The sequence below is a fragment of the Hemitrygon akajei genome, chromosome 1 (genome assembly GCF_048418815.1).
Source record: "Hemitrygon akajei chromosome 1, sHemAka1.3, whole genome shotgun sequence".
Taxonomy (NCBI): Eukaryota; Metazoa; Chordata; class Chondrichthyes; order Myliobatiformes; family Dasyatidae; genus Hemitrygon; species Hemitrygon akajei.
In genome coordinates, this window is record NC_133124.1 from 207960744 (window position 1) to 207983779 (window position 23036).

Sequence of the window (23036 nt, forward strand, 5' to 3'; positions counted from 1 at the left end):
ACCTTGACTCCATTCACTGGGAGCAAACAACGGCCACATGTCGTTCTCAAATGACTCATGCCACCCGTTATATCCAGACCCATGTATTGAAGTTCAAGTTCAAGTTTATTTTCTCGGGAATACTTACCGGTGTATAAATGCCATGAAACTTAGCTACGTGCATCAACAGCACAGTTCATTACAAATATAAATTACACAAACATAAATTAAAATAATTTATACATATAACATACTCAACAAACAAACCTAAACATCATATTAGTGCAAGTTGGGGGAAATATGTTTCAAGGTAGAATAAGGGCCTTTCCTGTCAGTTAGAGATTTGTTGGCAGCAGGGAAGGATCAGTTGTTGAACTTTGAGATGTGGGCCATCAGGCTCCTGTAGGTCCAGCCTGAAAGCAACAATGAGAAGAGGGTGTCCAGATGGTGTGAACCCAGTGCTGGATGTTGTTTACCAGGAAGAATGCATCTCTGATCCTCCGGAACTGCTTCAGATTGACTGAGATTGAAAAGGTAGTAAGATGGGCGCTCTGGAGGTTCTCCTGAAGAACTCTCGATGACCTCACAAGTGGAACTGTGGGTGTCAAATGAAGCTTTGATAAGTCACACCACCGTCAAACTCAGCCGCTCTTGCTGATCTTGGAAAGTCTATAGCAGCTTAACCAAAACTAAATATCATCTATCTGAATAGTGTTATTACAGTTTGTGACTCACCCAATTCTTGGGTACATCTAACTGGTTGGTAATGATATAGACAGTTCCAACATCAGTTTGCAAAGGGAAGGGAGGGTCTTTATTCAATGAGAATGGCGGGGGGTGGGGGGGAATTAACCGTCGCTATTTCTAGTTGAAAAATGAAACAATTACTAACTGAAAACAGGCTAAAATATTCCATTCCATGGGAGATGCAGTTATCTACAGTAAGAGTTACAGATACATATGAACTGTGAAATAAATTGAGACAGCAAACGATTTTTTAACAGCACAGCTACTGTGGTTAACAAATTCCAAGTGATTTTGACAGAGTTCTTATACATCGGAAGGGTAAAAGAAGAGAGTGGTATTTTAAGTTTCAGCAACTGAACGGTGATGGAGCTGCGAACAGTGTGGAGTGTTCCCGGAGGGTGCGGCCGAGAGCTGGTGGTGGTCAGGCCGGGTGTACTTGTAGCGGCTCGCCTTACACAGTGACAAGTCTTCGAAGGCACAAAAGGGAAATAGACACCAGCGGAATAAACAGGGATGATGGTTTCAGTCTTCGCAGTCATCGGGCTTCGGAGCACACAACAGCGTCTCAGTGCTGTCGCGGAACATCAACCCCCCTTTTTTACTCACCCAGTCACATTCTCATCCGCCCCCATCTCCAAGTTGCCGTTGCACTTGGCAAGACCCGGGGGCATGGCCACCAGCCACAGCCTCATCTCTCCCCCCCCCCCACCTTCCAAACAGAGAGAGAGAGAGAGAGAGAGAGAGAACGAGAAAGCTACAATTTAAACACGCACCATTCAGATTCCGGGAGAAATTGCATTAAGTAAAATTATGTTGATGCATGTTTTCAAGAAGTAAATCTGGCATGTCGTAATGCAGCAAGGGCGCATAACTCCAAAGGACCCTTGTCGTTCGAGGGGAAGGGGAGAGGAGGGGGGGCACTGAGTAAAGAACTGTTACTTCGCTTTGCAAAGGTGGGGGGGGGGTTAAGAAGGAGGAAGGGGAGAGATGTTAGTAGGGCTGATACAGAGAACATATCAGCGTGAAACTCAGAGGGAGGGGAGTTTTGGAAGGCGGAGGGGAGTGGAGGGTGGTGGTAGTGGTGGGGGGGGGGGGGTTCTTATTAGAACGCGTCAGAGGCAGCGGACTTACACAGTGGCGCGCTGGGATGGGAAAGGCGCGTGTGCGTTGGTGTTGAAGTTCCAGTCTTGTCTGTGAGAGGGGAAGGGTAGTGGGAGCATTGCTGAGTCTGGGCTGCAGGTTCGGATGAAACGGCAGGAGCCCCCCCTCGGAACTGGGCAGCAGAGCAGGAGGGAGGCGGCGCGGCGCTGGGCCAGCCCAGGAATGGGCACCGAAGGCAGGGGCGTGGAGGGATCATCACCCGGGCAAACTTCGCCTCGCCCCCAGCCTTCCCGTGCCGTTCCATGGCTAGCCTGACGGGCTGCCCAGAGCACGGCGGCTCCGCTTCCCTGGGGAACTCATTGCTATTCATGGATATCAGCGACCCCGACTCTCTGCCAGTTACAAGCTATCATGCAGCCGGTGGAATAGGAGAGAGAGCGGAATAAACAGCAGGGATTGGGACCCGCGGCAACAGCATGGGTAAGTGAGGCACCTGTTTAACCCCTTTCCTAACCAGGAGTCGTATTTTCCATTATTATTAGCTATGTAGCCGGATTTGACATCTGCATCGTTTAACAAAATAAACAGTGCATTGATTGGCGCGGTTCCCCCTCTGTCGTGGGCTGCTCAAAATAATAACCGGCGTTCATTAACTAATCCTGCGCTCTGGGACATCTGAATGCAACACATATTGCGCCGACGGCTTGTATTTGCCCTCTCTAATCGGCGCTCATCTCTCTCTCTCTCTCTCCCCCCCTCTCTCGCTCTCGCTCCCGTCCTTGCAGGTTTCATGAAATATCTCATTGCCCCGAGATCTGTGCTGGTCCTGGTTCCCGCGGTGTTACTGACGGCGCTGTCCGGTGCTGAGCGAGTGTGCCCGAGGACATGTCGCTGCGATGGAAAGATAGTCTACTGCGAGTCCCAGGCGTTGCAAGAAATCCCGAGGAACATTTCCTCGGGGTCGCTCGGTCTCTCCCTCCGGTACAACAGTATCAAGTCCCTTAAACCCAACCAATTCTCCGGGCTGAATCAACTCACCTGGCTCTATCTGGATCACAACTATGTCAACGCGGTGGACGAGAACGCGTTCCAAGGCATCCGCCGGCTGAAAGAGTTAATTCTCAGCTCTAACAAGATCACTCGGCTGCACAATGGCACCTTCCACCCGGTGCCCAATCTACGCAACTTGGATCTCTCCTACAATAAGATGCACGTCTTGCAGTCGCTGCAGTTCAAGGGTTTGAGGAAACTTCAGAGCCTGCACCTGAGATCGAACTCGTTGAAAGCTATACCGGTCCGGGCTTTTCAGGACTGCCGTAACTTGGAGTTCTTGGACCTTGGTTACAACCGGCTCCGCAGTCTGGCGCGGAATGCCTTTGCCGGCCTCATGAAGCTGACCGAGCTGCATCTGGAGCATAACCAGTTCTCCAAGGTCAACCTCGCCCACTTCCCACGTTTGTCCAGCCTGCGGACTCTCTATCTCCAGTGGAACAGGATCAGGGTTTTCAGCCAAGGGATGTCATGGACGTGGAGCTCGCTGCAAAAGTTGGACTTGTCCGGGAACGAGATCCAAGCTATTGTGCCCGGCGTGTTCCAGTGTGTGCCGAACCTGCACAGCCTCCACCTCAACTCCAACAAGCTCACCACCATCAGCCAGGAGATCCTCAGCTCCTGGACCTCCCTGACAACCATCAGCCTCTCTTCCAACATCTGGGAGTGCAACAGGAATATCTGCTCGCTGGTCAACTGGCTGAAGAACTTCCAAGGCTACAGGGAGAGCGCCATGATTTGCGCAGGTCCCAAGTCTCTCCAGGGCTACAACGTCATGGAAGCCGTTGACCACTACAAAATTTGCGCTGGGGTCACCCCAGTTGCCACCCAGAGGCCACAAGGCTCGAAGACAACCCACAGGGCACTCACCCCCAAGCCGACTGCCGTGGTCAGTAAGCCTCAGCCCCCTGTCTCCATCCATCCTTCCAACGAATCTATCCCTGACCTGGAGCACGACTTTGAACATGTCTCCTTTCACAAGATAATAGCAGGGAGTGTGGCGCTCTTCCTGTCCGTAACCATGATCTTGTTGGTGATTTATGTCTCCTGGAAGAGGTACCCAGCCAGCATGAAGCAGCTGCAACAGCGGTCTCTGATGAAGAGGCGCCGGAAAAAGAAGAGGGAGTGCGAGAGGCAAATTAACTCCCCCTTGCAAGAGTACTATGTGGACTACAAGCCAACCAACTCCGAAACGGTGGACGTGTTAGTCAATGGAACGGCGGCAGGCACCTACAGACCCGGCTCAAGGGAATGTGAGGTAGGAAGTATTTTCCTTGGGGAAGAGGGCATCTGAGGCTTTGGTTGGGGGTGAGGTATATTCCCCCGTCCGCGATTGTGAACACCTGGCCTTGCATCGTTGCTGCTACTGAACATACAATTCGGGTATAAGTATTTGAATTAGTGCTGACGTTCAGCCACTTCTGCCAACAGGCGACAGGCCCATGCTCTGGTGTATTGACAGTATGGCAGAGGTGGGATATCAAATGAGTAACACAGTCTGCTGTTAACCAGATTTTTTATTATAAGGCGGTGGTTGAATACAGTACACTACAAGTTAGTGGTTAATAAACAAAAATTCAAATGATTTTCCCTCAGATAAAGGTTCTCCATGCCTTCCACCTTCTTTGGAATTGCTCAGGCAGGTCTTTGCCAATTTGTTCCACGTGTGACACCAGTGCTTTTTGTCCTCTTTGCGTGCCTTCTGTGTATTCAGTGGTATGATGGCATAATGACACTATAACAATTGAGGGACAAAGATCCAAGGCATGAATTCAAATTACATTTGTTAATTAAATACCAGTAATTGAAAAGGCAGTGATAGCCACGGAACTACTGGATTGTCATCAAGACCCATCTGGCTCACTTCGGGGGCAGAAATGTGCCATTTTTACCGGGTCTGGCCTACATGTCAGTCCAGTCCCAACATGGTTGACTGCCAGAATAGGACATCAGGCCATTCATGGGCTTCAAATCAATTTTCTTGTTTTGACACAGAAGGAGGCAATTTGGCTCTCTATCCCAATGCTTAACATTGCCCAGGAGAGCCCAGTCCCTGTGAATGAATTGTAAAGGAAATCCCATCCCTACTGGCAGTTTCTGCAGTTGAGGTGGGAGCCGAAGTGATGTGCCAGTCTCATGCCAGAGCCCAGAAAAAGATTCTGCCTGTTAATGAAAATGTATTAATCCGTCTGCCGAGGTACCTGTCAATCACTCATGTTGTGACAGTACCCTGGGTGTTGATGTTCAACCATCTATTAAACACTGCAGGAGTGGCATCTGTACATCAAGCAAATAAAAGTTATCACTTTATTATTTTCATGCAGCCTGTTTATTTGCCAGAATCAGATCTTACTTTCTATTAACAAAGAAAGGGCAGTGACTTGACCAGATACATTTGAACTATTCCAATCAGATAAACATGAATCCGTCTTTTAGCATGTTGTGTAGTCCAGTTGCAATTGGAGCCATTCTTATAAACAGGCCATGTGGCAGCAACCTAATGGAGTTGGTACTGAAGCAATGTAATGGTATGGGGACCTTCTGCGATGGAACACCTGCAGATCAAAACAGAAGAAATTCTGCAGGTGCTGGAAAACCAAAGCATCATTTACAAAATGCTGGAGGAGCTCAGAAGGTCGGGCAGCAGCTGTGGAGTGGAGTAAACAGTCGCCGTTTCGGGCCGAAACCCTTCTTCAGGGCTGGAAAAGAAGGGGAGAGGCGCCAGAATAAGAAGGTGGAGGAGGCGAAGGAGGATGGATAGAAGGTGATAGGTGAAGCCAAGTGGGAGGGAAAGTTAAAGGAAGAAATCGGATTGGAGGGGAGAGTGGACCATGGAAAAAAGAGGAGAAGAAGGGGCACCAGGTGGAAGTGATATAGGCAGGTGAGAAGAGGTAGGAGGCCAGAGTGGGTAATAGAAGAGGGAAGGGGGAGGGACTTTCTTTTTACCAGAAGGAGAAATTGATGTTCATGCTCTCAGATTGGAGGCTACCCAGATAGAATGTAAGGTGTTGCTCTTCCACCTTGAGATTAGCCTCATCATGGCACAAGAAGAGGCCATGGACTGAGATATCTGAACGGGAACGGAAATAAGAATTAAAATGGCAGGCCACTGAGAAATTCCACTTTTGGTAGATTGAGAAGAAGTGCTCGACAAAATGGTCGCCTAATTTTCAATGGGTCTCACCAATAAAGAGGAGGCTGCAGCGGGGGACCTGGATATAATAGAAGCCTGTATGTCCACTTGCTTTGGTTAACATCTCTATTACAAATGGGACTTTAGGAGACTAGGCAGCCTCCGTGGAAAGAGAAACACAGAGCTGTTTCAGGTTGAAGACCTATCGTCAGCCTTGAAATGTTAACTCGGTTTCTCTCTTCACAGATGCTTCCTGAACTTAGGTGCTTCCAGCATGTTGTGCTTTTATTTCAGAATTCCATCAACTGCAGGCTGTTTTTTTATAATTTCTTTTCCCCTAAAAGAACAGTTCCCTAGGTATCTTTGTTCCAGCACCCAGTCCAGTGCAACATAAATTGGTCCTGGTCTTGGCTACGTTAATTCAAAAATAGCCTGGCATGAAAATAAAATGCTGCAGATGACATAAATCTGAAATAAAATCAAGAAATTTGATCAGTGGGTTAGACAGCATCAGCGGGGAGAGAGAGACAAACACACAGTATTTGCTACTTGGGTTAACCTGAAACTAGGAAGGGAAGAAGTGGAGCATAGTTCTTGTTTTTGATCAGGGATGTTGTCTGTAGAATGACACTGGAAAGATACGAACTCCAAAGCAACCCCCACCCCGCCGTAGTGTTTAGTGACTAGTTGTGCATTGATTTGTATGCAAGCCCCCTCCAAATTTTGTAAAGGTGGGATATGAGCAATTAATATGCCTTCATTGCTGCTAATTTCCTGATGCCTTTGTGGGAGGGCATCCTCAATAGGACTACAGCCCTCTCACAGAATCTGAGCATCTAAGGATGACCAATACAAAAGGTCTTGCTGGTGCCTTGCACAGCAGCAGAAGCACACTTCATATTTCTAGTTGAGGAAAAAGATGGTATCTAAACCATCTGAAGGGCTGCCAAATCTTTGAATTACACCAAACGGATGGTTTTGTATCCACCACAAGCAATGACCTGGAACCTGGGTTAATGTCTTGACCAAAACCCAGTGCAGTATTCCTGCAGTGCAGTATTGAAAGAGAAAAAGCTGGCACTTATGTTGTGCCTTGAATGTCTCTGTCCAGATGTCCTGAATCACTTTGTCAAAGGATTTTTGACATGTAGTCACTATTGTATGGAACGCAGAAGCCAAATTAATGCTACAGAGAGCAACATGATAATGAGCAGATAACCCCAAGAGATTCTGCAGGTGCTGGAAATCTCGAGCATCACTCATAAAATCCTAAAGGAACTCAGCAGGTCAGGCAGTATCTATGGAGAGGAATAAACAGTCAACGTTTCAGATGTGCCTCTGTTGGAAACGTCAGCTGTTTATTCCCCTCCATGGATGGTGCTTGACTTGCTGAGTTCCTCCAGCATTTTATGTATGTGGCATAATCTGTTTGCCAATAACAGTTGAAGGCTGTAAGTTCCAGGCAGTATGGGGAAATATTACCGTCACCAGCTGGAGGAGCCAATCCCACATCTGATAAGACTTCACCTCCAGCAGGGAGGCAATCCCTCACAACCCCTCAGCACTGCTTTGGAGAGCCGGCTGCAACTTTTACACTAGAGTAGGAGTTAAGCCCACAATTGCATGAGTCAGAAGTGAGAGTTTCCTGCTGAGGCACAGCTGATGCATGCAATAATGTCAATTTAAGTTTTATAGTTACCTGTTGGATTTGGATCACACACCATAACTTTTACATTGGAATATTTGGGCAAAGACATTCTGGAGTACAGAAAAGATTCACTATATCATTTAGTGTTATTCTAGTTAAAGCATTCACAGCAAAGGAGTAAAAACTTTCAAAATCTAAGCTTTTTTATACTTCAATGTATGAGTATTGATGTGTTTATTCTGCAGAATATCATAGATTTTTATTTTTAGCTCTAATTACTTGTAGGAGTGATAAGTTGTTCAGCTGATCTAGAAGATGTCTGGTTAAGTACTCTCAGAAGCCACTTTATTAGGCACACCTATGCAAATATCCAATCAGAGAATCATGTGGCTGCAACTAAACATGTAGGCATGGTCAAGAGGTTCAGTTGGTCACACACAAACATCAGAATGGGGAAGAAATGTGATCTACGTGACTTTGACCATGGAATGATTGTTGGTGCCAGATGAGGTGATTTGAGCATCCCAGCTACTGCTGATCTCCAGGGAATTTCAGACACAACAGTCTCTAGAGTTTACAGAGAATGGTGCATAAAAAATAACATACGAACATCCAGTGAATGGCTGTTATGTGGGAAAATATACCTTGCTAATGAGAGAAGTCAGTGAAGAAAGGTCAGCTTGGTTCAAGCTGACAGGAAGGCGATATTAACTCAAATAACCATGTATTGCATCAGTGGTGTGCAGAAGAGCATTTCTGAATACACAAGATATCAAACCTCAAGGTGGATGGGCTCGAGCAACAGAAGATCATGAGCATATACCTCCTGTACCTAATAAAGTGGCTACTGATTGTATGTGGTGCAAGTAATTTGTTATTAGACAGGGCAGACTAGGTCGTGTCCCAGATAATTTTCTTTGAAAAGGCCGCTATTGATATGAGACAAAAAGCAAGTAAATTAACTATGAATTCATGAGCCCAGCTGCTTTCTCATGTTGCTGATAGTCTCCTAACTACAGTTGTAAAAGAAGTTAATCGAAGATTAAGTTATAATCTAATTTTAATTCTATCCACTAGGCACGACTTCCTATCCTTTGCTTGCAGTGTAAGCAGTTCCATTTTGCCACCACTTTTGAGCTCCCCATTTTATTATATCCAAGTAAATACAGGCACACACAAGAGGGGATAAAAAACTTATCTTTGGTTGCCAGCACTAAGTACTAATTTGTTCACCTTTGTATTCTCTTCCTGTGCACTTATTTGCATTGCATCAGTTCATGCTGACAATTCTCTGTGCAACTATTGTCTAGGTGTTCCAAGTACAGCTGCCTGTTCAGGACTTACTTATCAGTGCAGATCCTTGGGGCACTCAGAGATTCGATAATAGCGCATCTGTCCCTGGCCTCCTCATTGGGTGATCCAATAATTTACCAAGTTGCCACGTACGCCACATAAAGGTGAAAAGTTTAGCAGAACATGAGGGGAAACTTCTTCACTCAAATGGTTGTGAGAGTGCGGAACAATCTGCCTGCGCAAGTGGTGCATGCAAGCTGAATTTCAACATTTAAAAGAAGTCTGGATAGGTTCATGGATGGTAAGGCCATTTGGAGGGTTATGGTCCCAGTACAGGTCGATGGGAATAGGCAGTTTAAGAAGCCTGGCACAGACTTGATGGGCAAAAGGACCTGTTTCTGTGCTGTACTTTCCATTGACTTTATCACTGGCCGTCAGCTTTACACCTGTCACAGGTTGTGACTGGGCTCAACCATACTCAGCTGAATGCAGCTTTCTGAGAGGTAAGTGAAGGTGTTTTCCCCACACAGTTTTAATAACTATTAATATTTTAATTATTTTGTTATGTTAGACGTATCCTTAAATTAATTCATTATGTTTTTGATTTTTTTTATTAGCATTTAATTTTTAATGTTATTTAAAAGATTTCCAGTTGTATCTAAACATCTCTGATGTTCAGAGATGGGTAGGAACAGTGGAGAAGGTGCATGAGATTTCAGAAGGCCATCAGATGACCAGTGTCTGGGGCTATGGCTTCCACCATATGAAACTTAGTCCTCCACTGGACAGATGAGGTAAAAGCATGGTAGGTTGTTGAGAAAGAGAAACTATGACTGTGGAGTTCTCAGGAGAGGCAAGCGAGAAGGGGAGACATGTCCGGCATGGTGGATGTCCATTGGAATCCATGCACAAAGTTCATTTCCAAGAGTGAACGAAAGTAGTCCCCTAATGTGTCCGTGCAGTAAACCTTCTGGAAAAAAACACCACATTATTCTTTTTCTCCGTTGCGAATATAGTCTTAGTAATCTCTTAGGAGCCCCAACTTTCTCAACAACTTGTTCTGGAAAAAATTAGACTCAAATGCTCATGAATGCCATCATTCTCAGCTCATTACGGCAGAAGTGTTTGCTTGAACAAGATCCCAGAAAGGAATGATTTCTTTCAAGATTGCAGGTGCCAGCTCATTCTTCATCCTGTCCAGTTTTTTTATCTCAAGACTCTTCTGCCTGGCTCATGTTGGAATGGGGCCATAAAATTAAGTTGATTTGCAAAAATTCCTATGGTTTCAGCTAGCAGTTAAATGGGGGTCAGCTGAGTTAAATGCTTGAAAAGAGTAACATTAAGGCATTTCATATTGGCTCCAGTATAAACCTACACACTGCATATTAACAAAAAGCAGCTAAAAGCTCTGTTCATTCATTTATTCAGTTACAGAATATGAGCATCATGGGCATTTATTGCCAATCCTTATTATTTTCCTAAATATACACTCAGTGGCTAATTTATTAGGTATCTTCTCTACCCAATGAAGTGGCCACTGTATCAATGCTCATGCTTTTCTGTACTGTAGCCCATCCACTTTAAGGTTTGATGTATTGTGCATTCAGAAATGCTCTTCTGAATACCACTGTTGCAACACATGGTTATTTGAGTTACTGTTGCCTTCCTGTCATCTTGAACCAGTCTGGCCAATCTCCTCTGACCTCTCTCATTTACAAGGCACTTTTGCCCACAGAACTGCTGCTCACTGGGTGACTTCCGTTTTCTTTCGCACCACCCTCTGTAAGCTCTAGAGATTGTTGTGGATGAAAATCCCAGGAGATCAGCAGTTTCTGAGATACTCAAACCACCCCGTCTGGCACCACCAATAATTCCGCAGTCAAAGTCACTTAAAACACATTGCTTTACCATTTTGATGTTTGGTCAGAACAGCAACTGAATCTCTTATTAACGTCTGCATGCTTTTATATATGGAGTTGTTGCCACAACATTGGCTGATTAGATATTTGCGTTCACGAGCAGATGTGCTAATAAAGTGGCCACTGAGTGCATCTTTATCATGTATATTTAGCTGGTAGAGTCATACAGCATAGAAACAGGTCTGGTCCACCAAGTCTGCAACAACCGTGGAATGCTTATTTACATTCATCATATACCAATCCTAATTTTGTTCTCTCCACATTCCCACCAACACACATTCTCCCACACACCTACACACTAGGTCAATTTACAGCTGCCAATTATCCAGCCTACATGCTCATCCTTGTGTCGCGAGAGTAAACTGGAGCACCTTAAAGAAATTCACATGGTCACAGGGAGGACGTACGACCTTGAACCAGACAGCAGCTGACATCTGGATTGAACCAGGCTTATATGAGCAGTGAAACAGCAGCTCTACAAGCTCTGATAGCCTCTACTATTCATAATATACACATAAGTACAATTGAGTGATGTCTTTATCTGCATTCATTGTAGCAGCAATTCAATACATTCCCTTTAATGCTACCAATATTTCCTCCTTAAACTCTGCATCACTGAGGGTCTAACCACTCAAGTGCCGATCCCTGACTGACATTGAGCTGGTTTGCTTCGTGTGCAGTGCTGCAGGACAGTTTAAGAGAATGCAAGATTCTGTATGTGCTGGAAATCCAGAATAGCACACACAAAATGCTGGAGGAACTCAGCAGGTCAGGCAGCCTCTATGGAAGGGAATAAAGAGTCGGTGTTTTCAGGCCGAGACCCTTCATCATTTCAAAGAGATCTGTGTTGATGTGAATCTGGAGTCACATATTGGCCAAACCAGGTAAAAACAGCCAATTTCTTTTCCTGAGTGACTTCAGCAGCAGGGTGGGCTTTAACAATCAACGCCTGTTTCATGACCATCATCACAGGTCCTAGCTTTTAGTTCAATTCTGAGGATTTTAAATAAAATAAATGTAATTTTCCCACTCGCTGTGGTGAGCAATAGTGCAGTTTACTTGAAGCAGACTCAGAAACCTGTCATCACACTTGCATGCAGCACAGTAGCACGTCTCATCTTTTAAAGCTGTAATATGCAAATATTTATATAATATATATTTGTAATCAAAGAATTACTGTCCATACGCAGCAATACTTTGGACAATAATTTTTTGATTACAAATTTTCATTGCAATTCATGTGATTGTTTGGGTGTACATATCTGCGATTTGTAAAGCCGTTTTTTATTCTAATGAATATGATGTACTGAAATGCCCATATTGTAGTTCCTCATGTTGTTTCTATTCACTTTAGTAAGACAATTTCCAGGGACATAAACCTTTTACAAATCATAGCGAGAGTGTGTGTGTGTGTGTGTGTGTGTGTGTGTGTGTGTGTGTGTGTGTGTGTGTGTGTGTGTGTGTGTGTGTGTGTGTGTGTGTGTGTGTGTGTGTGTGTGTGCTGTATGTTTACTTATGCATGTGTGTGTGTGTTTGAATGTCTGTGGGCATGCTCACATGTATGTGACTGTGCATGTGCATGTATGTTCACGTACATGTGTGTGTGCACATGTTTATGATTGTGAGTGTGCAGGTACATACTTATGAATATGAGTTTGAACATGTGTGCATGCACACACCTGTAAGCGTGTACACATGTACGCCAATGTGAATTTATGTGTTCACATACGCATGTGTGTGTGTCCATGCATGGGTGCACACATGTATGTGTGTGTGAGACTGTGGACTTGTGAGATGGATGCATGTGTAACAATATGCATCTACACACTACGTTCCTGTCACTGTGTGTACACACAGATGCGTGTATGTGTGCAACCATACGTGTGGCTCTCTAAATATTTATTTCCATATCACATATTCTTAAAAAAGAATTAGTCAACATTACTTAATTAACTTGTGGTGATTACAGCCTCATTAAGAAGGTGAATCCTGAAGATTATGTGCAAAACTAGAATATTTCAGCATTATGTCTAAAACAGTGAAGTCGTGTTAAAGATGGTGGAAGATAATCATTTTCCTGTTTTATTTTATAACCTGGTTTCTCTCAGAGGACAGGTAGCTGGGATTTACAAGCAGCTGTCAATCAGCAGTTATTCATGTTTTGTCCTTCATACATTCCCACATAAGTTGCTCTCCCTCAACAGGGCCCTGAGCAATTACGTCTAAGGGACGGGCTACTTGAAGTGCAGTTTCACTGCAGCGGCTGGGATTAACAACCCTTTGCATTTAGTGAGGAAGTGCGATGTGGGATCGCACAGTTGACGGAATCCTATGGCTCCTCAAATCACGTGGTGTCAGGAAATTTGCATAATTAGTATATAGACTTTCTAACCAATCATCCATCGGTTTGGATACTTACTGTGAAAGGACTGAATAATTTAACCTGAATCCATGCCTCCGATGTAGTTTACAATTCTCCTAGAATAGAGATGTATTTTATTTAATACATAGAATTCAATGTATTCTAAGTATAGACACATCATCCAAGGTAACAACACACAAAATGCTGGGGGAACTCAGCAGGTCAGGCAGCATCAATGGAATAGAATAAACAGTCGACGTTCCAGGCCAAGACCTGTCATCAGGACTGAACAGGATTGGAGAATGATGCCAGAATAAAAAAAATTAGGGGTGGGGGTGGGGGAAGAGGACAGAGGCTAGCTGGAAGATGATGTGAAGCCAGGTTGGTGGGAGATGTCAAGGGCTGGAGAGGAAGGAATCGGATAGGAGAGGAGCGTGGACCATACGAGGAAGTGGAGGAGGAGACCAGAGAGAAGTGATAGGCAGGTGAGAAGATGAAAAAGAGCAGAGGAAGAGGGGAGGAGGAGGAGGGAAAGAAATTACCAGAAGGAGAAAACAATATTCACGCCATCAGGTTGGAGACAACCCAGATGGAATATATCAACACGTACAAAAGCTGGATGAACTCAGCAGGTTGGGCAGCATCCGTTGAAATGAGCAGTCAACGTTTCGGGCCCAGCCCCTTCGTCAGGTCAAAGGGTCTCGGCCCGAAACGTTGACTGCTCATTTCAATGGATACTGCCCGACCTGCTGAGTTCCTCCAGCTTGTTGTACGTGTTGATTTGACCACAGCATCGGCAGTGTACTTTGTGTTTACCAGATGGAATATAAGTTGTCGCTCCTGCACCCTCAGGTTGGCCTCCTCTTGCCACATGAATCCAACCATCAAGTTCAAGACCAAATTCCGATGCTTTTATTTAATTACAGAAAGCTCCATTCTTTGAGGACAAAGTGTCTCCCCTTTTGCATCGCTGTTACTCACCCATTTCTCTGACAGTTGTATAAATAACACCTCAAAAGAATAAAGTCCTGCCTCAACTTGAGGCACTGTCAGCTCAAATAAGATGCTGGAACAGTAGGTGGGGAGAGGCATTGAAGTTATTTACTGGAGATACAAGGGAATGTTCTGTTGAATTTTTGCCACTGTTTGCAGTGCTCAGTTTATAAAATTTACACATTTATATAAACCCAAAATTCTCACAAGTTGGATCATTTTAGCCACTGCTGTGGCACAAAAGTCTAATTTGTTTCAACGCCTCTAGCATACGAGGAGAACACCAGACACGCTGCCTGTTGGTGTTGGTAAATAAGCATGTACAAGCACAAATCAGCTGTGCAGAGCAGCCTACTAACACCAATTCTCAGCAAGAGTACACTTGGGTGAAATTATAGCGAGTCGAGGGAACAGCACAACAAGAAGGCTGAAGAAGTGTGAAATATCAAGCAGGCGGAAGATCAGAACTCATTCGAAGTTGAAAAGGTATTGCATCCAAAACCAGGTTTGTTGCAGAACAAAAACAGAAAATGCTGGAAATACTCAACAGGTCAGGCAGCAGCTGCAAATCAAGAAAACAGAACTAATAATTGACGTTAATATCTATGCCGTAGAACTGGAAAAGAGAGAAGAACAGTCAGTTGCAGATTGAATGCGGAACAGGATTGATAACATGAGGGGATTGTTTCTGATGGCGTGAGGCCGTTATTGCCTGGAGTAGAATTAGGCCATTTGGCCCATTGAGTCTGCTCTGCCATTCCATCATGGCTGATATATTATCCTTCTCAACCCCATTCGCCTGCCTTCTCCACATAAGCATTGACACCCTTACTAATCAAGGATCAATCAACTTCTGCTTTAAATATACCAAGTGACTTGCCCTCCACAGCCATTTGTGGCAATGAATTCCACAGATTCATCACCCTCTGGCTAAAACAATTCCTCATCTCTCTTCTAAAGGGATGTGCAGTACTGTGCAAAGCATGTTGGGAATGCTGAGAGCGAAGCACCATGGGACAGGCGGCAGAGAAGGACACCAGATAAGGGTCTTTTAATTCCAAGCAATTGGCTTATTGATTATTACCTCGAACCTTGAAGTGGATGGGCTATAGCAGCAGAAGACTCGATGGATACTTTATTTAGTTACAGGAGATAACTAATAAAGTGACCACTGAGTGTATATATAACTGTGGATGACAGCAGTACTCTGAATAATATGCCATTGAAATATTGGTCTTCTTGGATAATTTGAATCGTCTTGCTGCCACAATATGCTGTTCCAGAATAAGCTGTGCTAAAACCTCCTGAAGCTTTACATTTTTAACCATTATTTGTACATATTATACTCTGTGTTTGAACAATAATCTCTCCTGACTGAACAAAATCCATGCGCCTGCATAAAATGGTCTTTAACAAGCTAAGCACTATACTGAGCTGAATATTTTGTCAGTGCAAATGGGCTGGCTGTTGTTAGTATGCTGAAGTTCCACTTTCCCAAGCTGCACATAAGATTGCTTCCCGATTATTCAATCAGGAGAAAGCAACATGCAAATAGAGCGTAGGTACTCCTCAGAAATGACCTACAGGGTATTTGTCAGAGAGCAGTGAAGAATTTGTAAAGTGGAAAATAAGATCAGTTCAGTGTCTGTCAGTTGAAGAATGATGGTGATAGATTCGGATTTACACTCAGTGGCCACTTTATTAGGTACCTCCTGTGCCACCGAGTGTTTGATTGGCTGTTCAGATGTTTGCATGTGTGTATAAATTTACCTAATAAAGGAGCCATCAAGTGTATAAAGAAGTGAAAAAAAAAGATCAGTATATATTAGCCAAAGATTTATTCATTACATGTACACCAAAACTTACAGTGAAATATGTTATTTGGGCTAACAACCTGCACACCCAAGGATGTGCTGGGAGAGTTTCCTGTAAGCTTGTCACACATTCCGGCACAAACATGACAGGCCCACAGAGCAACACAAGCAGCAGCAACACTAAGAAAGCAAGATAACAACAACAAAACAAGACCCCCTTCCCTTGCCATTCATATATCCCGTCAGGCACTCCACACCAGGGCAGGGCAGCTCTGCACCTCCAGTCCTTATCTCTGGAGGCACACATCACAATCACAGCGCTGCCCTCAAACAGCTGACTTCCTTTTTTTAAAATATGCTGGGATATGAAAGAATTCCTAACAGGATTAAGAGTACAAGACATCACAATTTACTTGGATCGGCTTTTGTCAGTTCCCCTCAAATTTATACCTTTGCATCTCCGGCAACTGACTTCAATGCCTGTTCCCACCAGCACCCCTGATTTCTTAAGCTGACACACCTTTAATTTAAAGGTTTTCTTCTTATGAGGGGTTATTTGTCCAACTCTCAGAGGCAATGGAAGGGTAACAGATGAGAAAGGGAAAACGTTAGAGGGAACTTTGTCCTTGAAGAATGACGTGGTTTCGTGAGATTAAACAAAAGCATAGGATTTCAGTATTGAAACTGTACTTGGATTCTCTCTCCTTTGACGTTGCCTGTGGAGTATTTATTTAATTTACAGTAAAATGCAAAAGTCTCAGTCTCTCTCACACACACACACACACACACACACACACACACACACACACACACACACACACACACATATATAGAGTGTTAAGATTTCTGCACATCTGTATTAATTTTATGTTTTGCACTGTACTGCTGTTGCTGCAAAAAAATTTCATGACATATATGCAAACTGAGTGGGAAAGGGGAATCATGGTTGGGAACAGTAGAAGGGAAAGGGTAGGGAGCAGGAAGCACCAGAGACATTTTGTAATGATCAATAAACCAATTGTATGGAATCAAATGGCCTTGCCTGGTGTCTCAGGGCTGGGTGTGTCTGCACCCGCACCACTCCCACCCCGGACTCCTTCTCTGCCACCTGTCCCACGGTGCTCGACCCTTGCCATTCCCAACATCCAATGCTCCTGCCAGGTTAACAAACTCGCTCTATGCTTCACGTTGTGAAGTGCAATACTGTGCAAAAGTATTAGGCACCCTAGCGGTAAATGTCTAAGAGTTTTTAACAGTACCATATTTAGAGATGTAGGGCAGTAGCAAGCTCTTTCATTGCCCAACTCTACCCATGTAATCAATTAAACTACAAACCGGTATGTCTTTTGAATCTGGAAAGAAACCAGAGCATCTGGAGGAAACTCACATGGTCATGGGACGTAGGAATTCCCTACAGACAGTGGTGGGATTGGAGCCAGTTCGCTGATGTGTAATAACGTTGTGCTATCTGCTATTCCACCGCAACGCCCCAGCCTGGAGTGTTCACAGCATTTTCTGGTTTTGATTCAGATTTTCGGGGACTTTCACGAGATTAAGAAGGATGATTTGGAGACTGAATTCTGCAAGTTTGCAAATCAAAAGTTGCACTCTTGCCTTTCAATCCCTTGAGGGAGGTTGTGAGAGATTTTGGATTCCAGTCACTCCGAATTCAAAGCTTTCTTTGACATGTTTGGTAGTGCGGCTTGAAGGGGTCCAGCTGTCCTGTCAAAGTGGCTCATGATCAGCATCAGCAACGTTCCTCCTCCACATCCACTGGCTTTCTTCGTGGTTCTCTGGTTATCTTTCATTGACTCATAGGATATGAGCAGCACAAGGACAGGCCATTTGGCCCAACTGGTCCATTCTGACCTAGACGGCCATCTGCACTATTCCCGGTTATTGAACATAGAACAGAACAACACTGGACACTGGAACAGGCGATTTGGCCTAATTTGTCAAATTCGTCCTAATTTGACCAATGTGCCCATCTACAATAATCTCATTTATAGAACATAGAATGGTACAGCACAGGAACACACTATTCAGTCCAACATGTCCGTGCTGATAAAGATGGCCATCTACACTAATCCCATTTATACAGCAGAGAACAGTACAAGTACAGGAACCGACACATCGGTTATGATGTCCATGCAGAGCATGATGCCAAATTAAACTAATTCCTTCTGCTGGCACATGATCATATCCCTCTATTCCATTCATATTAATGAGCATTTCTAAAAGCCTCTTGAAAACCACTTTACCTACTTCCACCACTCCCCAGCAGTATGTTCCAGGAAACTACCACTCTCTGGGTGAAAACAAAACTTGCCCCATAAATCCCCATTAAACTTTCCCCCCTCTCATCTTAAATTCCTGCCCCCTAGCTTTCGATATATTTTTCATGGGGGAGTAAAAAGATTTTGGCTGTATTTAAACAAAGAAAGTTTGCATGGATTGCTGTTGTTTCATGTGACAGGTGTTTCTTTCTTCACACTTGCAATTGATTTTGCCAAACCACTTCAGCTCATGGCCGCATCGACGGACCGCGACAAAGCCAGCTCTGACCTTGGTGAGAGGGCATGTTTGGACCAGGTGGAGGACGTCCTGGGCTGGGACAAGCTGAGCTTTGTCAGGCATCCCTTCAGTGCAATGTTTCCGGTGATTTGAAATAACATCTTCTGAGTCTACTTGCAGCTGTCCAGTTGTTTTTTGCTAGCTGTAGTAAAGCCCAGGAGGAGCGAGGTGGGGGTCATTGAGCAGATCTCCACTGGGTGTGGTGGTGGGGAGGTGGGTGCTTGCTCTGCCGGTATTGGTGCTATTCAGTAAGTTCATCACAGAAGTCAAAATTCTTCAAGTTGTAGAAAGGTTTTCGGGATTTGAGTTGGGCAGTTGGAGGAGCATTTTGATGAGTTTACAGCAGGAATGTTGTTGGGCATATTTTAGATACGCTTGTAGAATTTTGCTGGAGCTGCTCTTCTGTGGATTTCTGGCAGTGCTCTTCCGCTCGTTGTTGGGAGCCATTGGATAGGTGTAGAGTTTAGGGCTCCTGAGATCCTTCTCAGGGAAGTATGGGTGGTTTTTGTGTGAGCTCTTCTCTCTCAGGTAGGTGTGCAATACTTGGCAACAGAGAAACATAGTGCTAGGCTAGATGCTTTCTTTCTGATCATGGTCATTCTGGATTTTAGTTTCATAGCAACATTTTGAAGGTGGATCTTGTATGAGAGTTCGATCTGGTGTGACTTGGGTATACATCGTTGGGTAGCTGTTTGTCATTTCGTTTGATATTACGTTTAAGGTTGCTTAGTTGGCTGTCCAGACGAAATATGAAAGTTACTCTTTGCATTGAAAATCCATAATTTAGCGCCAAGTATTGCAGAATACTGCTTAAAAGTAGTTTGCACAGGTACAAATTAGGAACGGTTTAGAGCAAGAGTTCCCAACCTGGGGTCCTTGGACCCCTCGGTTAATGGTAGGGGTCCATGGCATAAATAAAGTTGGGAACTCCTCCCTAGTTTAGAGGGATATGGGTCAAACAGGTATGGATATGCATCATTGTTGCATGATCGAGTTGTGTCGATGGCCTGTTTCTATATGTATGAATCCATAAGAATAAAGTGCCACATTTGTAAAGGTCTCTGCTTAAGTGAGCTTCAGGTTAAAAGACTGTTAATGGGATGATGTTGAAAACCTGTTTTCCGCAAGTGTTTGTAATCTCACAATACAGCACTCCAAAGGGTGGCAAAATTATCTCAGGGGTGGCACATTTGCACATCACTTGCATAACATTATTACAGCACCAGTGACCTGGGTTAAGTTCCGCTGTCGTTTGTCAGAAATAGGTACGTTCTCCCCGTGACTACGAGGGTTTCCTCCAAGTGCTCCCGTCATTACCTCCCACATTCCAGAGACAATACGGACTACTAGGTTAATTGGTCATTGTAGATTGTCCTGTGATTAGGCTAGTGTTAAATAAGATGTATCACAAACGTGAGAAAATCTGCAATCCAAAGCAACACATAAGCAGTCCTTCCAGCTGAGGTGACACTTCACCTGCAAGTGGGGTGATCCACTGTATACGGTGCTCCCGGTGTGGCCTCTTGTATGTTGGTAAGCCCCGAGGTCGATTGGGAGACCGCTTCATCGAGTACCTTCGCTCCATTCGCACAAAAAGCGAGATCTAACGTTGGCCACCCATTTCAATTCTTCTTCCCGTTCCCATTCCATGATGAAGCCTCACTCAGGTCGGAGGGGCAACACCTTATGTTCCAAACTGATGGCGTGAACATCAATTTCTCAAACTTCCTGTAATTGCCCCCCCCCCCCCACCTTCACCTTTCCCTATTCCTGTTTTCTTCTCTCATCTTCCCTGCCCATCACTCCCCTCCGGTGCTCCCCTTTCTTCCATCATCTTCTGTCCTCTCCTATCAGATTCCTCCTTCTCCAGTCTCTTTCACCGGTCATCTTCCCGGCCCTTTATTTCACCCCTCCCTCTTTCCCGGTTTCACCTATCACCTGCCACCTTGTATTTCTTCCTCCCCTCCTCCCATGTTCTTACTCGGACTTCTCCCCTTCCTTTTCAATCCTGAGGAACGACCTTGCCTGAGACATTGATGTTTACTCTTTTCCAAAGATGCTTCCAGCATTTTGTTTGTGTTGCTGTTAGATAGATGGGTCACAGGGCGGTGCGGCATGTTGGGCAAGAAGGGCCTCTTCTGAGCTGAATCCCTAAATAAAATACCCTAAGTAAAATACCAACCATTTAGTTCTGAGCTGAGATAAAATGATTGTGGCAGAGCTAGTATAGCTGCTGCTTCACAGCACCAGGGTTTCCTGGTTCACTCCCAATCTTTAATGCTGTGTCTATGGAGTTCACATGTTCTCTGGGTAACCAAATGTGTTTTCCTCTGGGTCCTCTGGTTTCCTCGCGCATCCTAAAGGTGTGTATGTTAGTAGATTAATTGATCATTGCAAATTGCTCCTAGTGTATAGAACTGAATGTGCAAAATCTGCGGAGAGTTGAATCTGAGGGTAATAACCCACACAAAATGCTGGCGGAACTCAGCAATGTGTTGCTCAAGATTTCCTGCATCTCCAGAATCTCGTGTGTTTGTGTGGGAAGCTTAAAATGGGATTAATGTAAATAGAGGTTTGACGTAGACACTGAGCCAAAGGGCCTCTTTCCACGTATTATGACTCTCTCTGACTTAAATTTTAGTCGCTCGGGTGCTTCTGAATTGTTACCCAGAGAATGCTGAGTTAATAACAATATTCTAGAGTGGGGACTGAGTTTTTGGCTCCAAAGGAATCCGGAAATCCAGTGAGACGCCAGAAATGGCATTGAACAGTCAAGCAAACTGTTCCTGCTACCATTTCTTAATTTCTTGGATTCTTGAGGCACAGGATAAATCACTAATTGTTTAGGGAGCAGAAAGCTGGATCTTCAGAGGTGTTGCACTAGAGGAATCAGAGATGTTAATGAATCCAGGCAAGCTATGCCATAAAATTTAACACTTGAGCAAGCTCTGTTCTTGTGCCAGTCGGAATTCTTGCAAGTGGCAATGGACATTCTAACCTGATTTGGATTGAACCTTGGTCCTGAGGTGGGAAGATAATCGACCATCCAACCCATTTTGAGCATGTGCTCATTAGCTCCTTAACGGATTACACTTACTGAAGGGTTTTCTGACCATTCAGGAAAGGGAGGCAATCAATAAGGAGCTGTTATCAATAAAGTTGATTAGAAAATGCATTGGGCCTTGAGCCTATTTAACTTTAAATTGAAAAGATTGTGTCAGTGATCATGGTGCCTCGGGTGAGGCTTGGAGTGTGTCTTTATTACTTATGCATGACTTTAAGTAGAAAGCGTACATTTAACTCCTGGTTTAATGTTGAGGTGGGGAAAAGGCTGATGGATGGGTTGTCAGTATATACAGCAGAATTTATGGCTGTTATCATTAGTTTGCAATGGATCATAGAACTTAAGCCAAATAGAGTCGTGATCTGTTCCAATTCTGCCTCTGTACTGCAGAGTTTGGAATCAAAGCTTTCAAAGAGACCTGATCTGTTGATGGGCATGTTCTACAACTTATATGTTCTAGAGAGTGTGGGAACAGCACTTTGTTGGAACCAGCACATGTGGGTGTATCAGGTAATGAAAGGGCAAATGTTATAGCAAAGCAGGTACTTACTGAATCTTGAGGTACATATCACAGTCAATATAGGAAATTACGAAGCCAAATCTTGTATTAGTTTGGCTCGGATTAGAAAATGGCAGAATTTCTGGGTTAGGAATGGGACAGGAATGTGGTGTTATAATTTAGTTCCATCCTCTCAGAGGAGGTGCATTTTGGATTAGGAGGGCAGATATGTGGTTGGCAAGATTGCGATTTGGACACGGTGGTTTGCACTGTACATAGAACATAGAATAGTACAGCACATTACAGGCCCTTTGGCCCACAATGTTGTGCTAACCCTCAAACCCTGCCTCCCATATAACCCCCCACCTTAAATTCCTCCATATACCTGTTTAGAAGTCTCTTAAACTTCACTAGTGTATCTGCCTCCACCACTGACTCAGGCAGTGCATTCCATGCACCAACCACTCTCTGAGTGAAAAACCTTCCTCTAATATCCCCCTTGAACTTCCCTCCCCTTACCTTAAACCCATGTTCTCTTGTACTAAGCAGTGGTGCCCTGGGGAAGAGGTGCTGGCTGTCCACTCTGTCTATTCCTCTTAATATCTTGTACACCTCTATCATGTCTCCTCTCATCCTCCTCCTCTCCAAAGAGTAAAGCCCTAGCTCCCTTAATCTCTGATCATAATCCATACTCTCTAAACCAGGCATCATCCTGGTAAATCTCCTCTGTACCCTTTCCAATGCTTCCACATCCTTCCTATACTGAGGCGACCAGAACTGGACACAGTACTCCAAGTGTGGCCTAACTAGGGTTTTATAGAGCTGCATCATTACATCGCATCTTTTAAACTCTATCCCTC

At 44.4% G+C, this 23036-nt stretch overlaps 1 protein-coding gene across 2 annotated transcripts in view; it reads left to right on the plus strand.

Annotated features, from left to right (window-relative positions):
• Positions 1–1849: 1849 nt before the first annotated feature.
• LOC140734849 (leucine-rich repeat transmembrane neuronal protein 4) overlaps positions 1850–23036 on the plus strand; it is a 341841-nt gene continuing 320654 nt past the window's right edge. For both annotated transcript variants that reach the window (XM_073059447.1, XM_073059439.1), the window contains exons 1-2: positions 1850–2307; positions 2613–4135. In XM_073059447.1, coding sequence (XP_072915548.1) covers positions 2304–2307; positions 2613–4135 — 1527 coding nt within the window. In that variant the 5' untranslated portion in view covers positions 1850–2303. The remainder of the gene's footprint in view (positions 2308–2612; positions 4136–23036) is intronic.